Source organism: Eutrigla gurnardus (genome assembly GCF_963514095.1).
Source record: "Eutrigla gurnardus genome assembly, chromosome: 7".
NCBI classification, from domain to species: domain Eukaryota; kingdom Metazoa; phylum Chordata; class Actinopteri; order Perciformes; family Triglidae; genus Eutrigla; species Eutrigla gurnardus.
In genome coordinates this window covers 28,673,664-28,695,020 of record NC_139921.1, presented here as the reverse complement: position 1 = coordinate 28,695,020, position 21,357 = coordinate 28,673,664, and the positions used below count along the sequence as shown (strand labels likewise).

At 45.4% G+C, this 21,357-nt stretch overlaps 1 protein-coding gene across 5 annotated transcripts in view; it reads right to left on the bottom strand.

Annotated features, from left to right (window-relative positions):
- The window catches only part of fgfr3 (fibroblast growth factor receptor 3), a 63,477-nt gene extending 42,391 nt beyond the window's left edge, over positions 1-21,086 (bottom strand). For 3 of the 5 annotated variants that reach the window (XM_084012609.1, XM_084012608.1, XM_084012610.1), the window contains exons 1-2: positions 20,673-21,085; positions 15,814-16,035 (exon numbers count right to left, since the gene is read on the bottom strand). In XM_084012609.1, coding sequence (XP_083868735.1) covers positions 15,814-15,964 — 151 coding nt within the window. In that variant the 5' untranslated portion in view covers positions 15,965-16,035; positions 20,673-21,085. Of the gene's footprint in view, positions 1-15,813; positions 16,036-20,672 lie in introns of all 5 variants that reach the window. The other 2 variants (XM_084012611.1, XM_084012612.1) reach the window with 2 other exon arrangements.
- Between the last annotated feature and the right edge of the window lie 271 nt (positions 21,087-21,357).

Sequence of the window (21,357 nt, the reverse complement as noted above, 5' to 3'; positions counted from 1 at the left end):
GCGTTGCAACGCGGCACACTCCCTGTGTGGATGTGAAGGGCTCATTATAAGCTAACAAACACACTTCTAGGTTTCAGGTGATAATATATTCATGAAAACATAGTTATGGATATTAAATTCCATTCCTGCTACCGGATCCCCACCACAAAATGCTCCACGCTGGATTTCGGAAGGTATAAGGAAACAAATTTGTGTGTGATGCTGAAACAGACTTTCACTTTGATCTCGGGGAAACTAGATAAGAGGAAAACATTTGTGCCCTTTCTTGGATGTTTACTGGGCCAGAGGCGAAACAAACGCAATTTATCGAAACAAGAAAACAAAGCAAAGATATATCCTTCGTACGTTTAAAAGAAAAATTACATTTCTCAGGTGTCACACAAAAGAACAAAGTAAAAAAATATCTCGCTTCTGCTTCAGATCCTGCACTTTGAAATGCAGATTTAAATGTGGAGAAGAGAAAAAAACGAAATAGGTGCTTTGAATAAAAGTGGATTTGGTCTGAAAAGGCTTCACATTCAGGGGCAGATCTACGAGCCGTCGAGCTTCTAGTGAAGCTAACGTCCGGTAATGTACGGCCACAGGTTTGATCTCATTGACAGCCCTTTGAAATGTGCTCATGCAAGTGTGTCGCAGAGAAAAATGCAAAAAAAATGAGGAATTCCTAAGAAGAAAGTGAAGGTGTTAAATTCCTGAGGAGAAAGACTCCAGCTGTTGTGTGTCCAGCTGTGCAGGATGGTGTCGTGGGAATGTGTGGAGGTGAATGAACGTGAGTGTAGGTTGAAGTTAAACTGGGCCACTTTGTCTCCTGTGGTTCTGAGTTTGACAGGGAGGCTTAATGGAACCGAGTCCTGGAAAGTCTAGGTCCATATTTTGACTGCAGGAAGTGTCCCAGAAACCCTCAAAGGAACCGGGCTTGTACCGGATGGCGGGAAAAGCTGAAGTAATTGTGATACTAATAATTTATTTGAATATTTATGACGTTTTATTACACTTTACATATTTCATTCATTCACACAGCAGTGAATTACAAAGAACACGTGCTGATTGTAGGTCTTGAGTTTTTGTTTAGATCCTTGACCTTTCTTCCTTAAAAAGGCTCATTATTCACTCGAGGCTTTCGCCAGGAAGCAGGTTTTAAAAAGTGTTTTTCTAAGTATGGCACCAAGTAGTCTACAACTAATATTTTCTACCGATGTTCATTATCTTTAGATTAGACCGTTTCCTAATATGAAAAATGCACCGTTATTTAATGAAAATGTTCTATAAACAGCATTTAGACCATGACAGAGGGAATCTCGATGAATTTTCTGTCTAAAATGATATCCAGGCTACATAAATCAAAATTGTTATCTACAGACTACGCTTAGCAACGTAAGGGATACGGTTACCAGGCAACCACCAGCTATTACTGGAAAACAGAAACTCTCGAAATCAAACTGCCGACACTCTCATCGGCAGTCATTAACTAACTACTTACATCTGTAGTTTAATTAAAATATATATATAGACACTTTATGACACATTTCTTTGTAAAAGTGCAAAGTACAACTCGTCCTTAAAAAACAGAAATAAAAGACTGGCCTATTTTTTCGTTTGTAGCCCATATGTCAACATCTAAACATCGCTGCTGTTTTTCACGTCCGGTGCTGCATGTGTGAGCGTGGTGTGTGTGTGTGTGTGTGTGTGTGTGTGTGTGTGTTTGAAGGGGGGGAGCACTCTCGCTGGAACCTGGGCCCAGCTGGAAGCAATGTGTGATATGTCCTCTGAGTGTGTGAGTAAATGCGATATGTACATGTGTATGTATCTGCGATTGTAAACGAGGAACAGTGTGTGTGTGTGTGTGCGTGTGTGTGCATTAAGGCCGGGCGGTCACTCCATAAATCAAGAGGCCCCTGCCCTCCTGGCCCCTCTTACCCTCTCGGCTCAATATCATAACAAATAGCCCTTCAGAATAATATAAAGTGTGTCTTTGAGATGCTGCGGCGCGCGGCTGTACGTTAACGCGCCGCTCGCACAGACTCCATCTTTTCTGGCCGTCTGAAGAGGTTTATTTATCCTCTACAAACTTCTCCAGGGGCCGGCGGGCAGGCTGCAGCCCTGGGGATGAAAAGGGCTCTTTATGAGTGGAAGCCTTTCCAAGCCTTGCCCTCTCTAACACATACACAGTGAAGGGGGGACTGAGTGAGGAGGGATCCTGGAGGAACAGGAAGGAGTGCAGACCAGACTGAGGAGCCGTCGCCATGGCTGCTGTCATATCAGGTCACGAGGATGACGTTCACCTCGGTAAACACACTTAAATCCGCATTAACCGAGGAGCACATGTTAAAGTGGTGATAAAAGAAAGGAGTTTTACAGTTTTACAACGCGGCCTGACCGTCTGCAGACTCTTGATCGGGCGCTGCACCACCGACAACTACGTTTCCATGCTGTCACTCATAATTGTTAAAGGGAGACGCTAAAGGTGAACAAGCTGAACATGTTTAACTACTAGATATCACCGTGACACTTCCCCAGTTCATTACTTACATTAAGACAAATCATTTTTGTATTGCAAGTTTGCTGAAAATGTATGTTCATGTATGCAAATTGAGCAGTACGTTATTAAATATCTCCAGAACAGAAATCTGGATGAAGCCAGTAGCTTCCGTTTTGTGACGCATGAGTGAAACAGGATATGCAGGCATGAAGAGATTAGCTTCTCTACATCTGTTGCCTAAATCTGTAGCAAGTGGTGCAGATTTGAGTTTGAATGAATATTTGTATTGTTTTTAGAATTAACTCGTACAAGTAAGTACATTCATTGTTTGATCTAGACTTTTTGCTATATTTTTCGAGAAATCTATAACCGCACACATTGCCATTGTCAACCAGCAACCCACAACACGTCTTCACTCTGACACACCAACGTCTGAGTTAAAGCAGGGAACAACGGGGAGAAAACTCCACATTCAAGTTAAAGTGAATCCATGCTGGATCCCTAACGTGTCGTTTAGAAGACAGTGTTTCCTGATGCGTATCCGTCTTTAAAAGTCAGAGTGAGGCAGGTTTATTCTCATCTGTCACTAAACAACTAAATCAGCGTGCTGGCAATTTGATGAATTCATTTTCTGCTCCGAAGGATAGAAATTCAGAATTCTATCTCTGCTGTGCTGAAACGCTAAAGCTGGTGAGGGTTCAATAATACCACATATCATCAGAAGAAAAATAAAACTTTGGGCCAATTAAAGTCCTTTAAACTTCCTCCCGACTCTGATTTATGTCGGCTGCTTTGCATAAAGAAACTCGCAGGTTCAAAGAAGCATCACAAACAGAAAAAGGATGACAAAACTCTCTTTCTGTGGCTTAACAGGTACTTTCAGTGAGTCTGCTCGAGAAGCAGCAACACATACCTTTTCAAACCATATCTGCCTTTAAACTACTTTTGAAAGTGATGGATTCCAGATGGGCCAGCGAGACATTCATCTTCATCGAGCTCCCTTTTCTTTTCCCTCCTCCTCCTCACCAACACTAAGCTAATAATACGACAGGGCCATGTTTCCAACATCTGCAGAGCAGGCTGCTCCGTAACCAGTGGCAAACATTTCAGCGACAAATGGCCTTTTTTATTGCAGGTAATTACTTGTTTGCTTCCACTACTGAGAAAGAATGGACTCTCCTTTTCTTTCCGAACACTGAGAGCAAATTCTTTCCACATTTTCCTACGAGCACTTACGGCCAGTTGGGGTCCATGTGTGTGTGACGCTGGGATGTGTTACAGTGAAGCCAACGCTGAAGTGCCTTAAACTTGTATTCTCTCTACTGGCCATCAGGGGGCGACTGCTCTGAAAGTCTATTTTCATGGAAGTCAATGAGGAATTGACCCTACTTTCTCTCTTGATGTATTATCTCAGTAAACATTGTAAACATGAGTTTATGGTCTCAATCTCTAGTTTCAAGTCTTCTTCAGTCCAGCATGATGTTCATTTAGTACATTATGGTCCATTTAGAGTCCACCAGACCAGAAAGCAGGGGACGCTTTAGGGCGAGGCTACCTTGTGATTGACAGATACTACCTATTTTTTCAACCTAGCAGACTGTTCTACCCGTTATATCGCCTTTATTGATGATTATTTCTAAAAATTGATTTGTGTATACATCCAGTGTAAGCACCAATAGTCAACCATACGATATCATTGCAAAATAATCATGATATATGATTATCTCCACGTGTAAATACTGTCTGTTTTTAAGAGAGCAGCTCCCGCCACACAGACAGACAGGCTGCTTCAGACCGCCGTGTCCTCCACAGCAGCACGTCTGCTCGCCGTGTCCCGCCAACAGATTCTTTTACTTTCTGCTTCCTATGCTGAAAAAGTGGACCCGGCTGCCAACCGTTTGGCACACTCAACTCCCCTCCAGACGTGCCAGCATCACATGACCTTCAAACAGGATCTGTGGAGTCCCCCCCCCTTCCACAAACCCCTCACACCTCCATAAAGAGCACATTTCTCTTCCTCCATTTCACAGCTATGCCTATTGTACATCCTGCTCGTCCTGGAAAAGCTCCCTCTTCTTTTTTTCACCCCCTTCGTTTTTTTTTTCTTTTGCAAAGTGCAGTGAAAAGCCCTAATCTCTGTTTAATATGGTTTGGCCGGATGTAAATACCTTTCGGACAATGTCCCTAATCTGGGCCAGCCTAACAACCTCACACCGTCGCGGAGAAGCCTGCCAGGAGAAGATGGAGAGAAAAGAGGGATGGCTCGGCGGAGATCAAGGAGAAAAGACGGGGGGGAGGGAGAGAGGGAGGGTTTCCAGCAGCTTGTTGCCTCTATTATTCGCCGAGCTGAGCCGCACTTTATCAAAAGACCCCTAAAATCAAGTTTAAGATAGACGTTGCCTCTAAACATCCCGCCCCGGTCTGTGCCAGCCTCACCCTCCCTCCCCCCTCCCCCCAGGTTGCCCTAACGAGCATCGGAAGCTACTGTACACCCAGAGCGTCTTGGCAGCGCCCAATCGTCTTTGCTCCCTTTCATACCCTCGCCGTCACCCCCGCCTTGCCCTCCATCCCTCCTGCCTCAGAACGGCAGCCGGGGCTCGGTCCGCGGTAATTGTCATTCCAAAGACGAACTGGCCTAGTTTCAATTCAGCAGATGAGTGTAAGTAGCTCGGCCCACAAAAAAGCCAGGATGTCTGCGGAGTGTGTGTGGTGCCGCCGAACAACATAATCACACTTCCCTCAACAACGCGGAGGAACCAATCCAATTATAACGCCGCTTTTTGGATCACAGAATGCGGATGTCTAAACTTCTTCTTCAGGCGGAAACTTCTTTATACTTTATTTCCCCTTAATGAGGGAGCAGGAGGGGGGGGGGGGGGGGGGGGGGGGCATCTGTGCAGTATATTGATTTAAAGTCACTCTGGGAGACTTTGAAGGGAAAACTGATGCTCTGTCAGCACTATTGTATCCTGAGAGGTTTGCTGAATCAGGGGAGTGATTAGGGAAAAAAGACAAGAAGTTGAAATTGGGGCACAGATGTGGGGAGCTAGCTTCAAAACCTAACAACCAAAAGTATCATCCTACTCATCGATATGCAACATTCCCCCGCAATGGCAAGTTAAACTCCAAATTATTGATTTAACAACAACAAACAGAACCCAAAAGACAAGAAACAGCTGATGAAAATCACCTCTGAACACTGACACAGCGGGAGGAGACGCCTGATTGACATGTTAAACTTTGACCCCCGCTGACCACGACCCCCGCTGACCACGACCCCTCCCTGCCCTGACCTCTAGTGTAACCCCAACCCGTCCACACACACATACACGGCTTGGATGACCATCCCCCGACAAATGTCTCTGTTGGCGGGAGGGATAATAGTTCACTCTTCTCTATGCAGACAGGTACAGAAGTGGAATGGGGAGACAAAGTTGTTCATCTTCATGGGAAAAAGAAGAACAAATACTTGAAAAGGTAACTGAATAAATGCAATCCAAGTAATCAGGTCATTGCTTTGTGGTTGCGTAGATGGAACCTGGACTCGTGACCTTATAGGCGTAGTAGAAAGTGAAGTGCGCGTCCCTGGGTCGCAATCAACAGGACATAAAAGCGTTAACTGCTCTGTTTACGATGCTGTTTATCTGGCCACTGGGACTGCGTGGGTCCGTCCCTCTTCCTCGTCTGGCCGTTACCCTCTCTATGTGAAACCTGCTGTTGGTCTGGGCTGCCATGTGTCTCTGATCACCAGGAGCACCCACGATGACTTCCTGTGCTGCTTCCTGCCGCGTACCGGCCTCCTGCTGAACAACCACCAAGCTCATCTCCTCCATCTTCTTCCTTCTACAGAAAATAACTCATTCTTTGCAGCAACGGGACCTGATTAGACGGAGCTAAAAGAAATATGAAGCTATGGATTTTTCCTGAGAGGACAATATTTTATTAAAGAAGTATATGATTCATTCAGGCTTTTCAAGCTGGGCCAGCTACTCTCATTCTAGTGACTATCTAGTTGTGAACCAGGACCCTCATTATTTAGACCAACTTGTGTCTACAAACAACTTCCCTCACAGCGACCTGTTAGTAAAATCCTCAGACGGCTGCAGTGCGTCACAGGAGCATCAATAGTCAGATATATGGGTTCTGTGAACTAAAAAAAACTGGGAACGTTGTTATCAACTCCCCTGGGTCTCCACGTGAACACGGCTGAACTCTTGGGCGCGGGACTGGCGGGTTAAGTGTATTTACTTGCGAAAGCAGGACGAGAGCAGGAAAGCCTCTAATCCCATCATCCCTCCCTCCCGCTTCCCTCCAGGACCTGCCTTTACTTACAGCACAAACAGGCCACAGAGAGGAGCCTCTGTTTGGGAGGAGGAACAACTGGAGCACAGTTGTCCTGAGACATCTATACCAGACATCTATACTAACAACCGCCTGAACACTGTACAACAGTCCTCTGGAAGCAGAGTCAGTATGAACTCAATTAAACTTCATACAGACAAAAATAAATAAATAAATAAATTACATTCCTATGTAAATTGTACGTAATTATCGTTTTGCAAGGAGAGAGCGACGGCAGCATTGCTAAGTAGCTGGCCATGCCCTGCAGGTACCCGGCCCTATGTATCTATGGTAACCACTTTAGTAACCAAGGTGACCGTGTCTGTATGTGCTTAACTACAGGCCTACAGTCCCACTTTGCCATTCATCAAAGAGTCAATGGAGGTTCCTATGGAGGACAATGCGATACTATAGTGCTTCACACATTAAATTTGCTTTTCCTATTCAGCCAACAGCCTAACGTGCCACCGAGCAACCACTCAAGAGAAAGCGGCTCATTGGCTGACGGTTTTGGGGCCGAAACAAGGGGTTATAAAGTATGCAATAAATACAAAAAAAAGTGAGTTGTGTATTACTTATTTATCTGATGCATCCGTGCCCTCGGTTGTGGAAGTCTGACTTCATATTTTGTCAGTTAGAAAGTTAGAAAGAGGCTGCTGTATCAGCAGGGTGTCAGGTCTATCAGTGTTGTTGCAACTACAAGGTGGATAAAGGTCAAAGATGACATCACAATCCATTAAGAAAGTGCTTACAAATAAAAAATATAGACACACTGCTGTGCTATATAAACAAAAAGAAAACCTATTACACAGTTAATAATAATAATAATAATCTTTTCCGATTCTGACTTAAACTAGCGTACGTACGCTGTGTCAGCGATGAGGAAAGTTGTGCACTCAATTACCAGATATTCACCGCACTCAAAAAATAACATTTCATGGGAATTTTGAAATACATTTTGACCCAGGTTATTTAAAAAAAAAAACTTGACTGTCACAGCTCTGCCGTTAGCCAGCACGACACCGAAGTCTCTCTCTCACTTCTTTCCAGGGAGAAAAAGCTTCCATTACGCTCTGCAGACGCTACCAGGGTTTATTATTTTAGCTCTCCTGGCAAAATAACAGTAGGGAGAGGGGGGAGGAACGCGGGAGGGATGGAAGCAGGGTTTGGTTTCTACATTAGATGTGTCAGCGGCCCTGGGTGTGTGGGGGGGCTTTAAACAGAAATTAGTGGACCTTTTCAAACAAAGCGCCGGAGGAGGAGGAGGAGGAGGAGGTGAGCAAAGATGATGAAGCAACTCGCAGGTAAGGCGGAGATCATTGCACTCACATTGTTGTCTTTGTATAATGTGATCCGGCAATACTGCATTATAACTACGGTCAAGTCAATAAAGCTAATTCGTGTTTGTCCTGGCAGGCGCACAGAAGAAGAGGAGGGATGGAGGAGGATGAAGGGACAGAGTGAACAGATGTGTGAGTAGGACCACAAGGAAGGGGGGAGGGCAGGAAAGAGGAGGACGAGAGGGAGGAAGAAGATGAAAGAGACACACACACACACACACACACACACAATGACAAGCAAGGTGGTAAGCACATACCCCTACACACTCACGGCCCGACACACAGTGTTGAACACAGTCTGTTGGCTCTCTGTTTCCATTCACAGAAATGTAAATGGGGTGCAGCAGAGCCAGACAGGACAGCCCTGCTTCTGGTTTGTGGTCAGAGGGATGGAGACGGAGAGAGAGAGAGAATAATCCTTCACTCGTGAACAACTGATACTGATACCCAATGTGCGATGGAGGCTCTAACGTAGGCGCTAACACTCATCGATGATGACTCACTAATGCATCACCCGTACCGTAACCTTAACCATCACGACAAAACACTCAGCAGAACTTTATTCCAGCCTGAACCTTCAAAACCCTACAACAGATCTGTACCGGGACCAGCCAAAACGTCCTCACTCCGAAGGCCTAAAACTTTTGGTCCTCACAAAGACAGCTGCACAAGTCAACACACACTCACTCTCACAAACACACACAGAGCAAAGGGTTACGTTATGAAATGTTCATGCCTTCTGATGCCACGAGGTCACGTATCAGGGTGCGTGCTGGCTAGTTAGGAGAGGTATGTGCATGAAAGGGAATTGGTAATTGTAAGATTTTTTTTTTATGATCCCCATAGCAACCCTTCATATAAAGAATGCAGTTCATAGTGCTCCACAATAAGCCAGTGGGACCGCACTGCTCGGGGTTTACGCCTCCGCCGAGGAGGAAACAACAAAACCCCCCAAAAAACGGGACAACAGCTGAGCGAGGAAAGTAACACCAAGTTTACGGTGGATAAAAACATCAACTGGAGGCACAAAGACACGAGAAACAAAGCAGAAGTCTGTGTGGAGAGAGAGAGAGCGAGAGAGTCAAGGGGCTGAGTGATGGGTGAGACAGATCAAGCCTGGATTGTCTCTCTCTCTTCCTTTGTGTGTGTGTGTGTGTGTGTGAGATCGGTGTGTGTGTGCATGTTGGACTCCTTACAGCTCGACACACAACCTGCCATCTGTTTGCCTCTGCCAGCAACAAAATACACTCTTCCAATTGGGGTTGGCACAAAGCAGGGACACACACACAGCGAACACACACACACACACACACAGAGACATGTTTATATACATGCACGAGGACCGCGTGCATTGGCTCCGATTTGCAATTGCCATCAATCACTACAATTCAATCAGAATTATACAATTATATCATTGGGGTCCATAAATCTAGGTGTCGGTGAAAGGGGGGGGGTGTGAATAAAGTGAACAGGGAGAGACATGTAGCTTTCAATAAAACATCAGCAAGTCACTTCACAGCACAGAAAATATTTTGTCAGATTGAACTGGAGCCCCAGCTGACTTAACCCCCGACTCCCCCTCCCTGCTCCAAAAGCAAGTCCTCTTCCCGACGCGGCAACAACGAGCCTCTTTGTTCCCCCCTCCGTGTTTGCCTTATCTGTTAAGTATCTCAACAATTTCCTCAAGGGGAGCTTTGTAATTAAAAACCCACCGTATGTCAACGCCGCTGTCGAGCCGGCGGGCGACAAACCACCCCTGAACCGCGGCAGCCAGAGGTGGAGCAGAGGACACGTACAGGTGTGTGAGCGGTTGTTAAGTAGAGAGTGTGTGTGTGTGTGTGTGTGTACGTGCCACAAAGACATCATTAGGCCAGAACAGGCAGCCTTCAAATGATCAGTAGATGTGTTTGCGTAAGTATCGTGTTTTATCTGTGTGAAAGGGAGTGAAAGTGAAAAGACACATAAAAAGGACAAAAAAAAAGGGTGGTCGGGGTTGGGCAGATCATCCATAATTCATTCAGTGACATGAAGAGAGGGCTTAAAGGGGCATTAATGAGTTGTGTTAATACAGAGGTAGTGAAGGCCTGCAGACAAGGTTCGTACGAAGGCCACTGGCTGACAATGACCTACTGATCTACAGCTGTCTGCTAACTATTCCCATACACTGTGGAAGCTCACCTAGGTGTCCTTTAACCCAAACCTGAGACAGTCTGATGACTCGACAGGGGGGATTTTACACTCTATGAATACAGATGAACTGAATATACAGTGACTGAATATCTATATCAGGTCACCTTCATCGTCAATCATTAAATAAAGCCATAAATAACTGAGAGCTGGAGGTTGTTTGATATTTTTCATTCCTAATGGACCAAAAGGAAACCTGTATGGCAGTACAACACTGCGTTTAAACAGTAATACCCTGCAAGTGCTGAATGAAAAATACATAGATCATTGTGTGTATTTAAGATTTTCAACAGGTTGATGTATAAATGATATTTTATAAGACTACTATTTGCTGTAAATCCTGATTGATTTACAGGAGTCCCACTACGGTCTTATTGGCAAACAGTCCTCTGAGTTGTGTTCAGTGTTTAATTCCCATCCAACAAAGTGTCTGAAGTGTCTACTGGATTAAGTGCCTGATGGACTGAGGATAGAACGGCCATTGTTCAGCGAATCGTCATTCTCCAGAGCTTATTTGGCCCGCGAGCCTCCCGCACTTGCCAAAAAGATTTCTTGATAATGTTGCCAGGGAAATGAACATTCATTGTTGTTGCCACAGAGGAAGGAGAAACCGCTCGGAGTAACTTTACGCTTAAGATGTGATGAACGGTCTAATTTTCAGAGACGTCGGGTAAAAAGCCCGCACACGGAGGACGACTCGTTAATGTTAGCGTAATAGGATGATTAAAGGGTATGAGGAGTTCCCCACAGACGATTACCACTACAGTCATTCTCAAGTAAATAACCGTTCTAGAGGAACAAAAGCCAAACTGATCGGCAGAACTGCTTCTAGGTAGGAAAGTGATCATTATTACTGTCCGTTAACGTCCAACATAAAAGGTTGGATTCCAGGAAGAAGATATGTGATTCCAGGGATATACAACCGTTTTGTAATTTCTCACTTTAAAAAAAAGAAAACAAGGAAGTTGTCAACTGGATCACAGACCTGCTGATTCCCTCTGGATTATATCTGTTATATCTTCTGTTTCCTTAATTCATACAAAGTCTGATATTTCATTCAATCCGGCCTTTCATTCAAAATCAGCTAATCAAGAATTGGACGAGGTACTTTCAAGCACTATGGAAGAATAAGAGTTGGAACAGGTGTTCAGGGTAGAATCAACTTAAACAGAATACCATACGTTTAGTAGTCAATATCAATGAAATACCAAATTTGATGTAAAAGAACAAAAAAGATAAATCTCTTTATGTGGAAAATGTTCTACAATCCCCAGGACAACGTGATCCCTGGTAACTTTGTCACGTGTCACGTTTTGAGAGTTCCGGCATCGACTTGATACTGAAGAGTCGCTTCTCATGACATGTACTGAAATAAGTCATTTGTTTCGGACTAGGCTTAATCTTTTTGGTGGTTGGCATTCAACAGTTGAAACTTCTAGTTGGAACTGGAGGCTACTTAGGGCAGACCAGAGGGCAGTTTTCACAGAAAAAGGGGGCACGTGGCGGATCTTGAGGGTACTTACGTGGTCTAGAAGGCCACTTGGGATAGATCACAGGGTCACTGCCGCAGACTAGAGAGGCATACGGTGGACTAGGAACACACACTTCTGACTTAACCAGAAGGATTATTCGGGGTGACAAGAAAATGGACTTAACAACACTAAACCATTCTCAGATTAAAGGTGTGAATAACTTTAGATGAATCTAAAGTGCTTCCATGAGTCGGAGAGTTTCTCTACACACCGACACACTACTACGCTGTAAGGAGCGTAGTTTTCACGCTGAAGTCTTTCTTCGTAAGATGAGCTGAATAACAGCTGGCTGCATATTTTCACTGAAGTTCTGCTGACTGAAAACCTCTATATGCTGGACTACAGTACACACACACACACACACACACACACACACACACACACACACACACACACACACACACACACTCACTCACAAAGACACACACTCGCTGTCCTTAATGCCCATATTTCCTTTCTTCTCTGGTTGACGGGCATAATGACCACACCCACCCACATTGTCTCTCTGTCTCTCTCTCTCACTCACACACACACACACACACACACACACACACACACACACACACACACACACACACACACACACACACACACATACACACACACATACACACACACACCCTCCACTCTCCTATAATTTTGATCGTTCTCTCTTTTCATCTTCCTTTACTGCCTCCCTTTCATAATCCGCCTCTGCTCATACAGACATAACATTCACTTAACTGCAGACTCCACGTAGGCCTGGTCTCACTCACTCTCACTCTCTCTCTTCTCTCTCTCTCTCTTTCACACACACACACACACACACACACACACACACACACACACACACACACACACACACACACACACACACACACACACACACACACACACACACACAGACACTAAGATGTAATGGCTGCAGACTGAATGTGTTGAGTTTATATGTCTGCCGTTTCACAGAGAACACCAAAGCAAAAGAGCCACATATTTCTTCAGCGCTCTACGAGGGGACAAGGAGCGTGTGTGTGGTCATTAAATACAGAGGGGAGAGGAATAACACACACACACACACACACACACACACACACACAAAGACACACACACACAGCCTCTGTTTTTCGTCATCAGTCTCTCACATGGGTCAACTTGGTCTCTCAAACATTTAATCTCATATTTATCTCACACATGCATGAATAGAGACCAGGATTTATGCTTCTATATTTTTTAGGGGATTTTTGTTGAAAGTATGAAATGATCCGTGTGCACGGCATTCTGGGAAATAAAGCCCTCAATCTAAACCACATTTTTACGCCTCGGTGCTGGCGACAGCTGACAGGCGCGGCATCTCAGGAACGCCATGAGGAAATTTCTTCAAATGTGACACAAACGTCCACTTGGGACTCAAGGATGGACAGACTAAAAGTTTGGTAGTCAAAGGTCAAACAGTCTTTTTTCAAGCATGATGGAAAGCCATTTTCTCTCAAGCTAAATGATAACAAATAAAAACATTACTTTTGATTCATGTATTTAAACTTTTTGTTGCTGCTGTTTACATTCCTTCTGATGCAAATTTTTAAAAACATGCATGAAAGGAATGCACTACCTTTGTTTTATTTCTTAAGTTTTTTTTTGTCACAACAAATGACCCTTGAATCCTTTCATATTTACCTCTGTGCTGTAAATTATCAAAGGCCTTTTTGTCCTCAGCAGCACCTGCTAATTTCTGACCCTGAAACAGATACACACATTAACCCCCACACAGTAACACACAGACAGAGCATTACACGCAGCAAACACAAACCCGAGTGACAACTTTGCCCGACGCCGTGGCGGCTGAGGGGAAATTGTGCCATCTGCCAGTAAACGACAGTCACTTTATCCCCACTGCTCGTCCATCTGTGGACACGGGGAACTCTGCTGGAGGCCAGGGGGCCGCGGGGGAGACGGGGGGAGACAAGACACAAGCCAGAGATGCCTACCAGGCACAGAGGTTGCTGTATGTGGGCTTTACTCCTTATTATATAGACAAAAATGCAAGAGCAACTGGAGAAAACAATAGGACACTGTGAATGTTAACGATTAAATAGATCTTCAAGAATGAGTTCTTCTTCAATATTTAAGGTGTCCGAGAATACCTGATTTTCAAGATCTTGTTGACTGATTAAAAAAATCTGTCCACAGATTATCAGAAGCAGTAGATTATCAGATCAGCTGAAGTTAGGAAACTATGTCTGCTGGTAAAAAATGAAAATCCCAAAGACAAAATGAAGATATAAAAGGTTTTCATTAGATTTCATCTAGCTTGCAGGAATTCCTGTTTTTCTGTATGTTCAGTCATGAAGAAACCTCTATCGCATCAAAGGAAGACGGCATGGATGGAAAACCCAATAATTAAGCATCTTCATTTCAATTAGATAATCAGCCGACGCTGAGAAACCCCAAAAAACGTCCCGTCTCGGCCAGAAAAAACGTCTGGATGGAATCAGGTTATCTGTCATGCACTTCATATCAAATTAATAATCAGTCCCAAATGAGACAAAAAAATGTGCAACTTCAAACAATATCCTCTTCAGAGCGGCTGTGTTTGGCCAAAATCCCTGCCACCCAGAGGGCTTTAAAGAAAAAGACCCTCGGCCTTTTTGGATGATGCCAAGCAAGATAGGCTGTGATGCTCCCAGCAGGGAAGGCAATCAGGCGGACAGGATCACAACACATCTATTGTAACGTTGGAGGTTTTACATGAGATGGGAGGGGGAAAGGATTTTTTGGTTATGAAGGGTGGGATTCATGCGCAGGTAAGACGGCTGTCTGATTAGCCTGACGCAGGGTTGCTTTTGGGTCAAGTCCATGTCAAACCGAAGTCAAACTGCAAGTCTTTTAAGTCTCTGAATGCTTAGCCGACATAATATTTGAGCATTCCTTCCAAAGCTGTGTTAATCATACGTTTTTCTTTGCACAGTCGAGACCAAATCCTTTTCAACACAGAGACCTAAAAACCCAGCGTACAAAGGTTTACTTTTTCTTGTTCCAAGCGTTTGCTTTCAAGTCTCCAGTCTTCATGTGTCTAAAATAAGTGATGCGAAACAGCATCGGAGTTTTCATTTTTGCGACTTCTCACGTCTACATCTCTGGTCTGACCTTGGATATTTCTAGATGTATATAAGTTAGAACGTGCATGCTCGTGCAAACCCACATTCAGGGTATCTGGACTCTCCTAAGACAGCTGGGTCCCATCCAGAAGGGACCCGGCTCCTCGTCTTTCTTAATGCACTGTAGCATGTAAAGTGTGTCAAAGACTAAATAACACGCACATAAAAAGAAAAAAAGGGGAGGGAGAAGAAAAAACAACACTTGGCTAACGCCTTAGAAAAAGATTACTCTGCTGTGTTAGTTTTTTTTTTGCACAATATGGAGAGATTAAAGCAAACACAGTCAATGTTTACTTTGGACTGATCTTTGGGTATTTTCTCCGCCTCAAGAACAAAGAGAGAAAAATTGCACGAAGCTCAGCGAACCAAGAAGAGTCCAATTAAACCCTCCTCGTAAAAAAACAAAAAAATACACAAAAAAAAGGGACTCCGCCACATTCATATAAACGATAAAAGTGCCCTTTGAAGTGATGAAAACACTGAGCGGGGTTCTAAGCAGATGTCATATTAGCGTGGAAAATGAAGCGAGGAGCAATTGAGGAAGAGAAGCGGATGCGTACGAGCGTCGTCGTTTTCTGGATGAGCACCATTTCAGGCTTATTTTATCCCGCTTTATGGTCCGAATGTGAAAGCAACACCAGAGATCTGAGCTGTGTGTTTGTTGTGTTTGTCGCTTTATGGTTTTTCTCTCCACGCGTGATGTAAAACCGTGCAAATCAGCAGCAAATGGAAATGATCTAATTCATTCAGCGTAGTATCGACAGCATTGCGTGGGAATACGCGAGGCGTTTGCATCCTACCTGTGGGCGGAGCGGTGGGCAGCCTGGCCGGAGCGACGCACAGCGGCAGCAGCAGGAAGGGAAGCCAGAGTGAGCACCACAGAGCCGTCATCCCTCTGGACGAAGGCGCGAGACGCAGAGCAGGGAGGCCCGACCCGGACTCAGACGACATCCTCCGTTCGCATGCTGTCCATGCTGTCTCCGACGCCGCGAGAAACAATCCGACGACTCCCCGCCGCCGACCTGAAACACAGCAAGCATGAGGAGAGAAATCAATCATCTGAGCAGCAGAGAGAGAGAGAGACAGCCATGTCTGGAGGTTCGTTGTGAAAAATTAGACCTTAAACTTGAGCGCGGTACGAAGAAGCGCCTTGGGCTCTGCATACGCTACCGCATTTTGACCTGTCTTTCCACACAGATTTTCGAGGATTACAGTGAAAATCCCTCTTCGCAGTTTTTCTCAGAAACTTTTCTCGCAGCACCTGATCGGTGAGATGGCTAGAAAGGAGCTCCGATATTGGAACGGCTTAAGAACACCGCTATAACATACAAGTTAATCAACCAATAAGCAGCGGAGGGGAGAACAACCCTCTATTCTCGTCCACGGGACTCTTTTCTGCTTGAGAAACTCTCCCGCATGGTTTAGCAGCCGATTGACACGGATTCACGTATCTTCCTGCGGGACGAGGAATGCCGAAGTGTCAGTTGCCCAACGTGCCCGGCGGCCCGCAGGAGGAAGAGGAGGAGGAGGAAGAGGAGGAGGGAGTGTGACGGCTACAGCGGACGACGGCAGAGCGCTCGCTGCTCTGTTTGCTTAAGCAGGGAGAAGCTGGAATGCACTGGGGTTTGAGGAGAAAGCTCTGAGAGAGGTGCCCAGAAAAGCAAAAAAAAAAAACTCACATGCACACACACACACACACACACACACACACACACACACACACACACACACACACACACACACACACACGACACCAACTGTTAGCTTAAACTTTAGGGGCTCTGTTAAGCTTCAGAATAGCCTAGCCTGTGAGACGTCCACCCCCCCGACCAAAACAGACGCACAGGTCTGGCGAACAAACATTTCAGAGAGGCTTTGCTTCTGCACATAGAGGTGTATTGTGTGTGCAGGCACACACACACACACACACACACACATGCACACACAGAGTCCAGAGAAAGGTTGTGTTGTCTTAAGCCTTAACAGTACTGTTTTTCTTTCTCTCTGAGGACCTGTGACCCGGGCCTTGCTCAGCACAATCTGAAGGCAGCTCTGTTTGCACATTATCACTCTGCAACACAGAAAACAACCAAACTTCACAGGACACACGTGGATAAAGCACACACACACACACACACACACACACACACACACACACACACACACACACACACACACACACACACACACACACACACACACACACACACACACACACACACACACAATCTAAACACCGCACCAGTCAGGCTCCAACATACTGTAACCTTCTTACAACACGAGACATCTACATGCTGCACAATAAGGCTTTCTCTCTCTCCGGCTGTGTAGGTAGCTGATTGCAGCTCATTTTTAACCTTTTAGTTTTCTCTGGCACACACACACACATCAACACACACACACACACGCCTAAAAGAAAAATCTCCACAATTTACAACCACTTCACTTTGAGAGTCTTCGGGGTTGGTTCGTGTCAACGTGCAGATCTGTTTAGACAAGCAGCTTGAGAAACTGGATCAACAATGCCGGCGTTCAGGCGGACGGCTCCGGTGACAGGTAGAAAGTTGAGGACTACCTCGTGTACAAAGTGAATCCTTGAATTTGAGGAGCGGCCAAGTGTTGCAACATGATTGATGGCGTGAAACTGGAACAAATTAAACCCTGTGTAAGCGCCAGCATGTCATCCAGTATGTGCCCTTTCTTGACAAAACAGCAACCTATATATCTATATCGAGTGATGATACTCTACTAAAAGGAGTTTTCACACCAAAGAGGGCATGCTGAATATTGGAAAATGAACTCTTCATGGACTCCGCTGCCAACTAACAAAAAAACCCACTTTGATTTCACTTAACAACCTGGAGAAGCAGAGAAGAAGAAGAAGGATCCTAAAAGACCCGGCGAGGAGTTCAAAGGCTCCAAAGTGTTTCCATGCTAATATTTTCTTTAAGCTTGAAAGGGAAACACAACCACCGCGGTGAATAATACATGAACATTAATCATGCAGAACTATCCTCACATTGTAACAGCTCGGAGGCAGAAAAAAAAAAGAAGAAGCAGCTTAACCTGGGGGTTCAAATCCCTGTCATCCCTCTCCCCTCTGTGAGGATCAATGCGAGGTGGTCACATGCTCCTCACACCTCTGCGGAGCGTCGTAATCTTAAATAATTAAGCCGGAGAATCAACAGCTGGATTTCGGGAGAGCACAAGTGCAAACATGAATCTTCCACATGAGCGCTTCCTCCTCCTTCCATCCCCCCGTCTCGCTGCTCCTCAGCTCGTCTCCCGTCTCTCCCTTGCCCCCTCGTTGCTCCCGTCACATCGCCACCCTCTCCTCAAAGAGACGCTCAAATGCACCCTCGGGTGAGAGCAGATTATTGATCAGCACTCGAGAGGCCTCCGCACTTTAAAGCTGTCAGAGGCAGAGTGTGACTCCCATCCTGTCAGGTGTCCTCCTTCACAGACAAGTCCTGGACCCACAAGTCCTGGCTTCTAGATTATGTATGTGAATATGAACTGTATGATCGCTGCACATCCTCTTTCAAACACCAGACGTTGACTAAATGTTGTGAGATGATCTCTGTCTTCACTTCTTGGCACTGAAAACTGTATTTTAACATTTCTGCCTGTTCTGTTCGTTACAACTTCATATCAGTCTTTCAGATTTACATCTTTCATTTCCATTTCCAGCCCCAGAAAGCAATATTACTCATTCGTAATATTTTAATTGGGCACTTTAGGCCGTGCAATTTTGAATTCATTCAAATGATATTTAAGAGCAGTAGATATAAATACTTTTTTTGTAATGTGTGGGCACACCAGTAAATGACTATTCAGAAGTGTTGCATTATTTTTATGGAAAATGTTTCTGTGGGTTTTCTGGTTTGGAAACACAGATTTCATTGCAGTGTTGAAAGGAACAACTGTTTGGCCCACGACGCCTTAGTATTTTTATCTGAGTACCACAATCCAGAAAGTTTGGAGTTAGTCTCTCTGGGAAAGAAAGCACACAGTGAAGCAACAGAACGGAGGTTGATTTAAGATGGAGGTAACGCTCTTTGGGACGACTGTGAACACAGCAGACGCCGTGGGAAATTAAAACGTTAGAGCACTTAATGAGGTTAATATAAACTGTTTTAACAGACACTTAAGAACATAAAAGGTTAGTTATAGTGGGGGGAAGGGAAAGCAGTGCCATCAACTTTCTTTTGAATGTCTCAGCTGCAGGTTCATACAGAATACAGTAATGTCTAGATGTAAAATACTAAGAATGAAGTGACAGGAGTCCTACAGAGAGACCCTGCAGCAACACACACATCTTTTATCATCACAACATTAAAGTGAATCAGTGTTTGAGCATGAAGCTGATCACATTTTCTTCTCAAATTAGGGAAGTTTGGGGCCAATTAGTGAACTATACCCCCCCTTTATAAAAGCGCATGAGAAAGAAGGGAGCCAGAACGCCACGCACAGAGATGCTCTCAGGCCAATTTCTGGTAATGAAAAGAGGCAATCAGAGTCTCATTTGGAAGCGAAATATGTCTGAGGCGCCTCTGATTGAAAACGCTGCACATTTCTCGGGTCAATAGATGCAATTAATTTGCAGCAAACTATTATCACCCTGCACAGTTCTTTTTTTTATGGCTGCGACATTTAATAGACTAAAGCAACACAAGTCCCAAATCTCATTTCAGATGCACACACACCCCCGCCCCCTCCACCTCCCCTCTCATGGAAGCTATAATCCGGTAATTTTATCCGGTGATGGTCTGACATGGTGGGAGTCAAAACGGAGCCGAGTGGCCAAAAATCACCATCTGAATCCCATTGAAGCGCGCGTGTTTGAAGAGAGGGATGACTGATCTGCTGCTGAGCGCGGAGAACCGCACAGCTCGTACACTCGAAGGGGAGGAGGGGTGCTGCTCGCCGGAGAAACTTCAGACATGATCAGAGGCATCGGGGCGGCTCTGCGTAATTCATATTTCTGCTCGCAACCAAGAGAAGACGTCACTGTTGCAGTGAGGAGAAAAGGCGTGTGTTCGTCCTAACGAGCGAAAGTCAATACATCACTTTGATAGATGATGAATGGAAACCTGAGCTTTTATTAGACGCATCTAATTGGGCGTCCTCAACCCCCCCATGGTGGACAGATACGCGTGCGTAATTTCACGATTCACACATCTGCATTTACGTGTTTTCACTCCAGGAATTTCCTGGTGCATGCGTTCAGAATGATTTTAGATTTAGAGAGTTGGAAAAATAGTTGAATGAGCTCAACCGAATGTATGTCAGGGAGAGAAGAGAAGTCATTTTTCAGCGCCGCAGTGTGCGTAATTTGAGCAGCCCGCGCCACACACGGAGCGCAGCCAGCATGGATAAACTCAGAAACAGAAAACCCTGTGCGCGCGTTCTCCCAAAAAAAACGAGGTGGAAATAACGCGCAGGAAGCGGCCGATGCGCAGCACGGAGCGGGGACGCACCTGTGCGATGGCACGGCCGCGGGTCTGATCCTGCAGCTCCGCGCTCACACCGTGCGCACTCCGTGGCACAACACAACAACCTGTCTGACTCGCATCGACAAGGAAGTGGAGATATATATCTCACGCCTGACAGGCTGCAAACACTTGTACGTTAATAATAATAATAATAGGCGACTTACCTAAAGTATCCCGTTCTGACAGCAAATCTCAGTCTTTCAGAAGACGAAAAACAGCCGTAATTCTCCCGAACACTTCGCAAAACCCCACAAAACTACTATAAAATCCGTAAGTCCGGGAGAAAAAAAAGTCAGAAATCCCTCTCACGACTTTGACAGGGAGAGTCCTCGGCTCCGCCGGGGCGCCGCCGCTGCTGCGAAAGCCAACTTCTCCACTAAATCCCGTTTTCCACCGCGCGCTGCTGCCCAAAGTGTCCGAACCTCCGGAGCGCGGTCATCCTGTGGGGCGCGTGACGCCGTGGAGGAGCAGGCTCGCGGCGGACTGGACGCGGTGAACGCGGATCCTCGCTCGTGCTCCAGCGCGGATGCCAGCCGGGTGTGCTTCGTTGCCTCGGTTCAACCAACTCGGGACTGGTGGCTCTCCTCCGCTGGCTGCTCGTGAAGTAGCAGCTGCACGGTGCCGCCGCCGTCAAGAGACACCGGTTTGGGAGACAGGAGGAGGGGGGAGAGACTTCCTCTCTGTACCTTCAAAATAAAACGGGTCAGTGACGCAATCTGAACACTCAAGCAAGTGCGCATGAATATAGGCTGTTTGAAGTGGACCATGCCTACAGTGACAGGACGTCTTGTTTCCTGTGAAGGTCTTGTTTCATCATTTTATTTATTTATTTATTTTAATAAGTAAGTT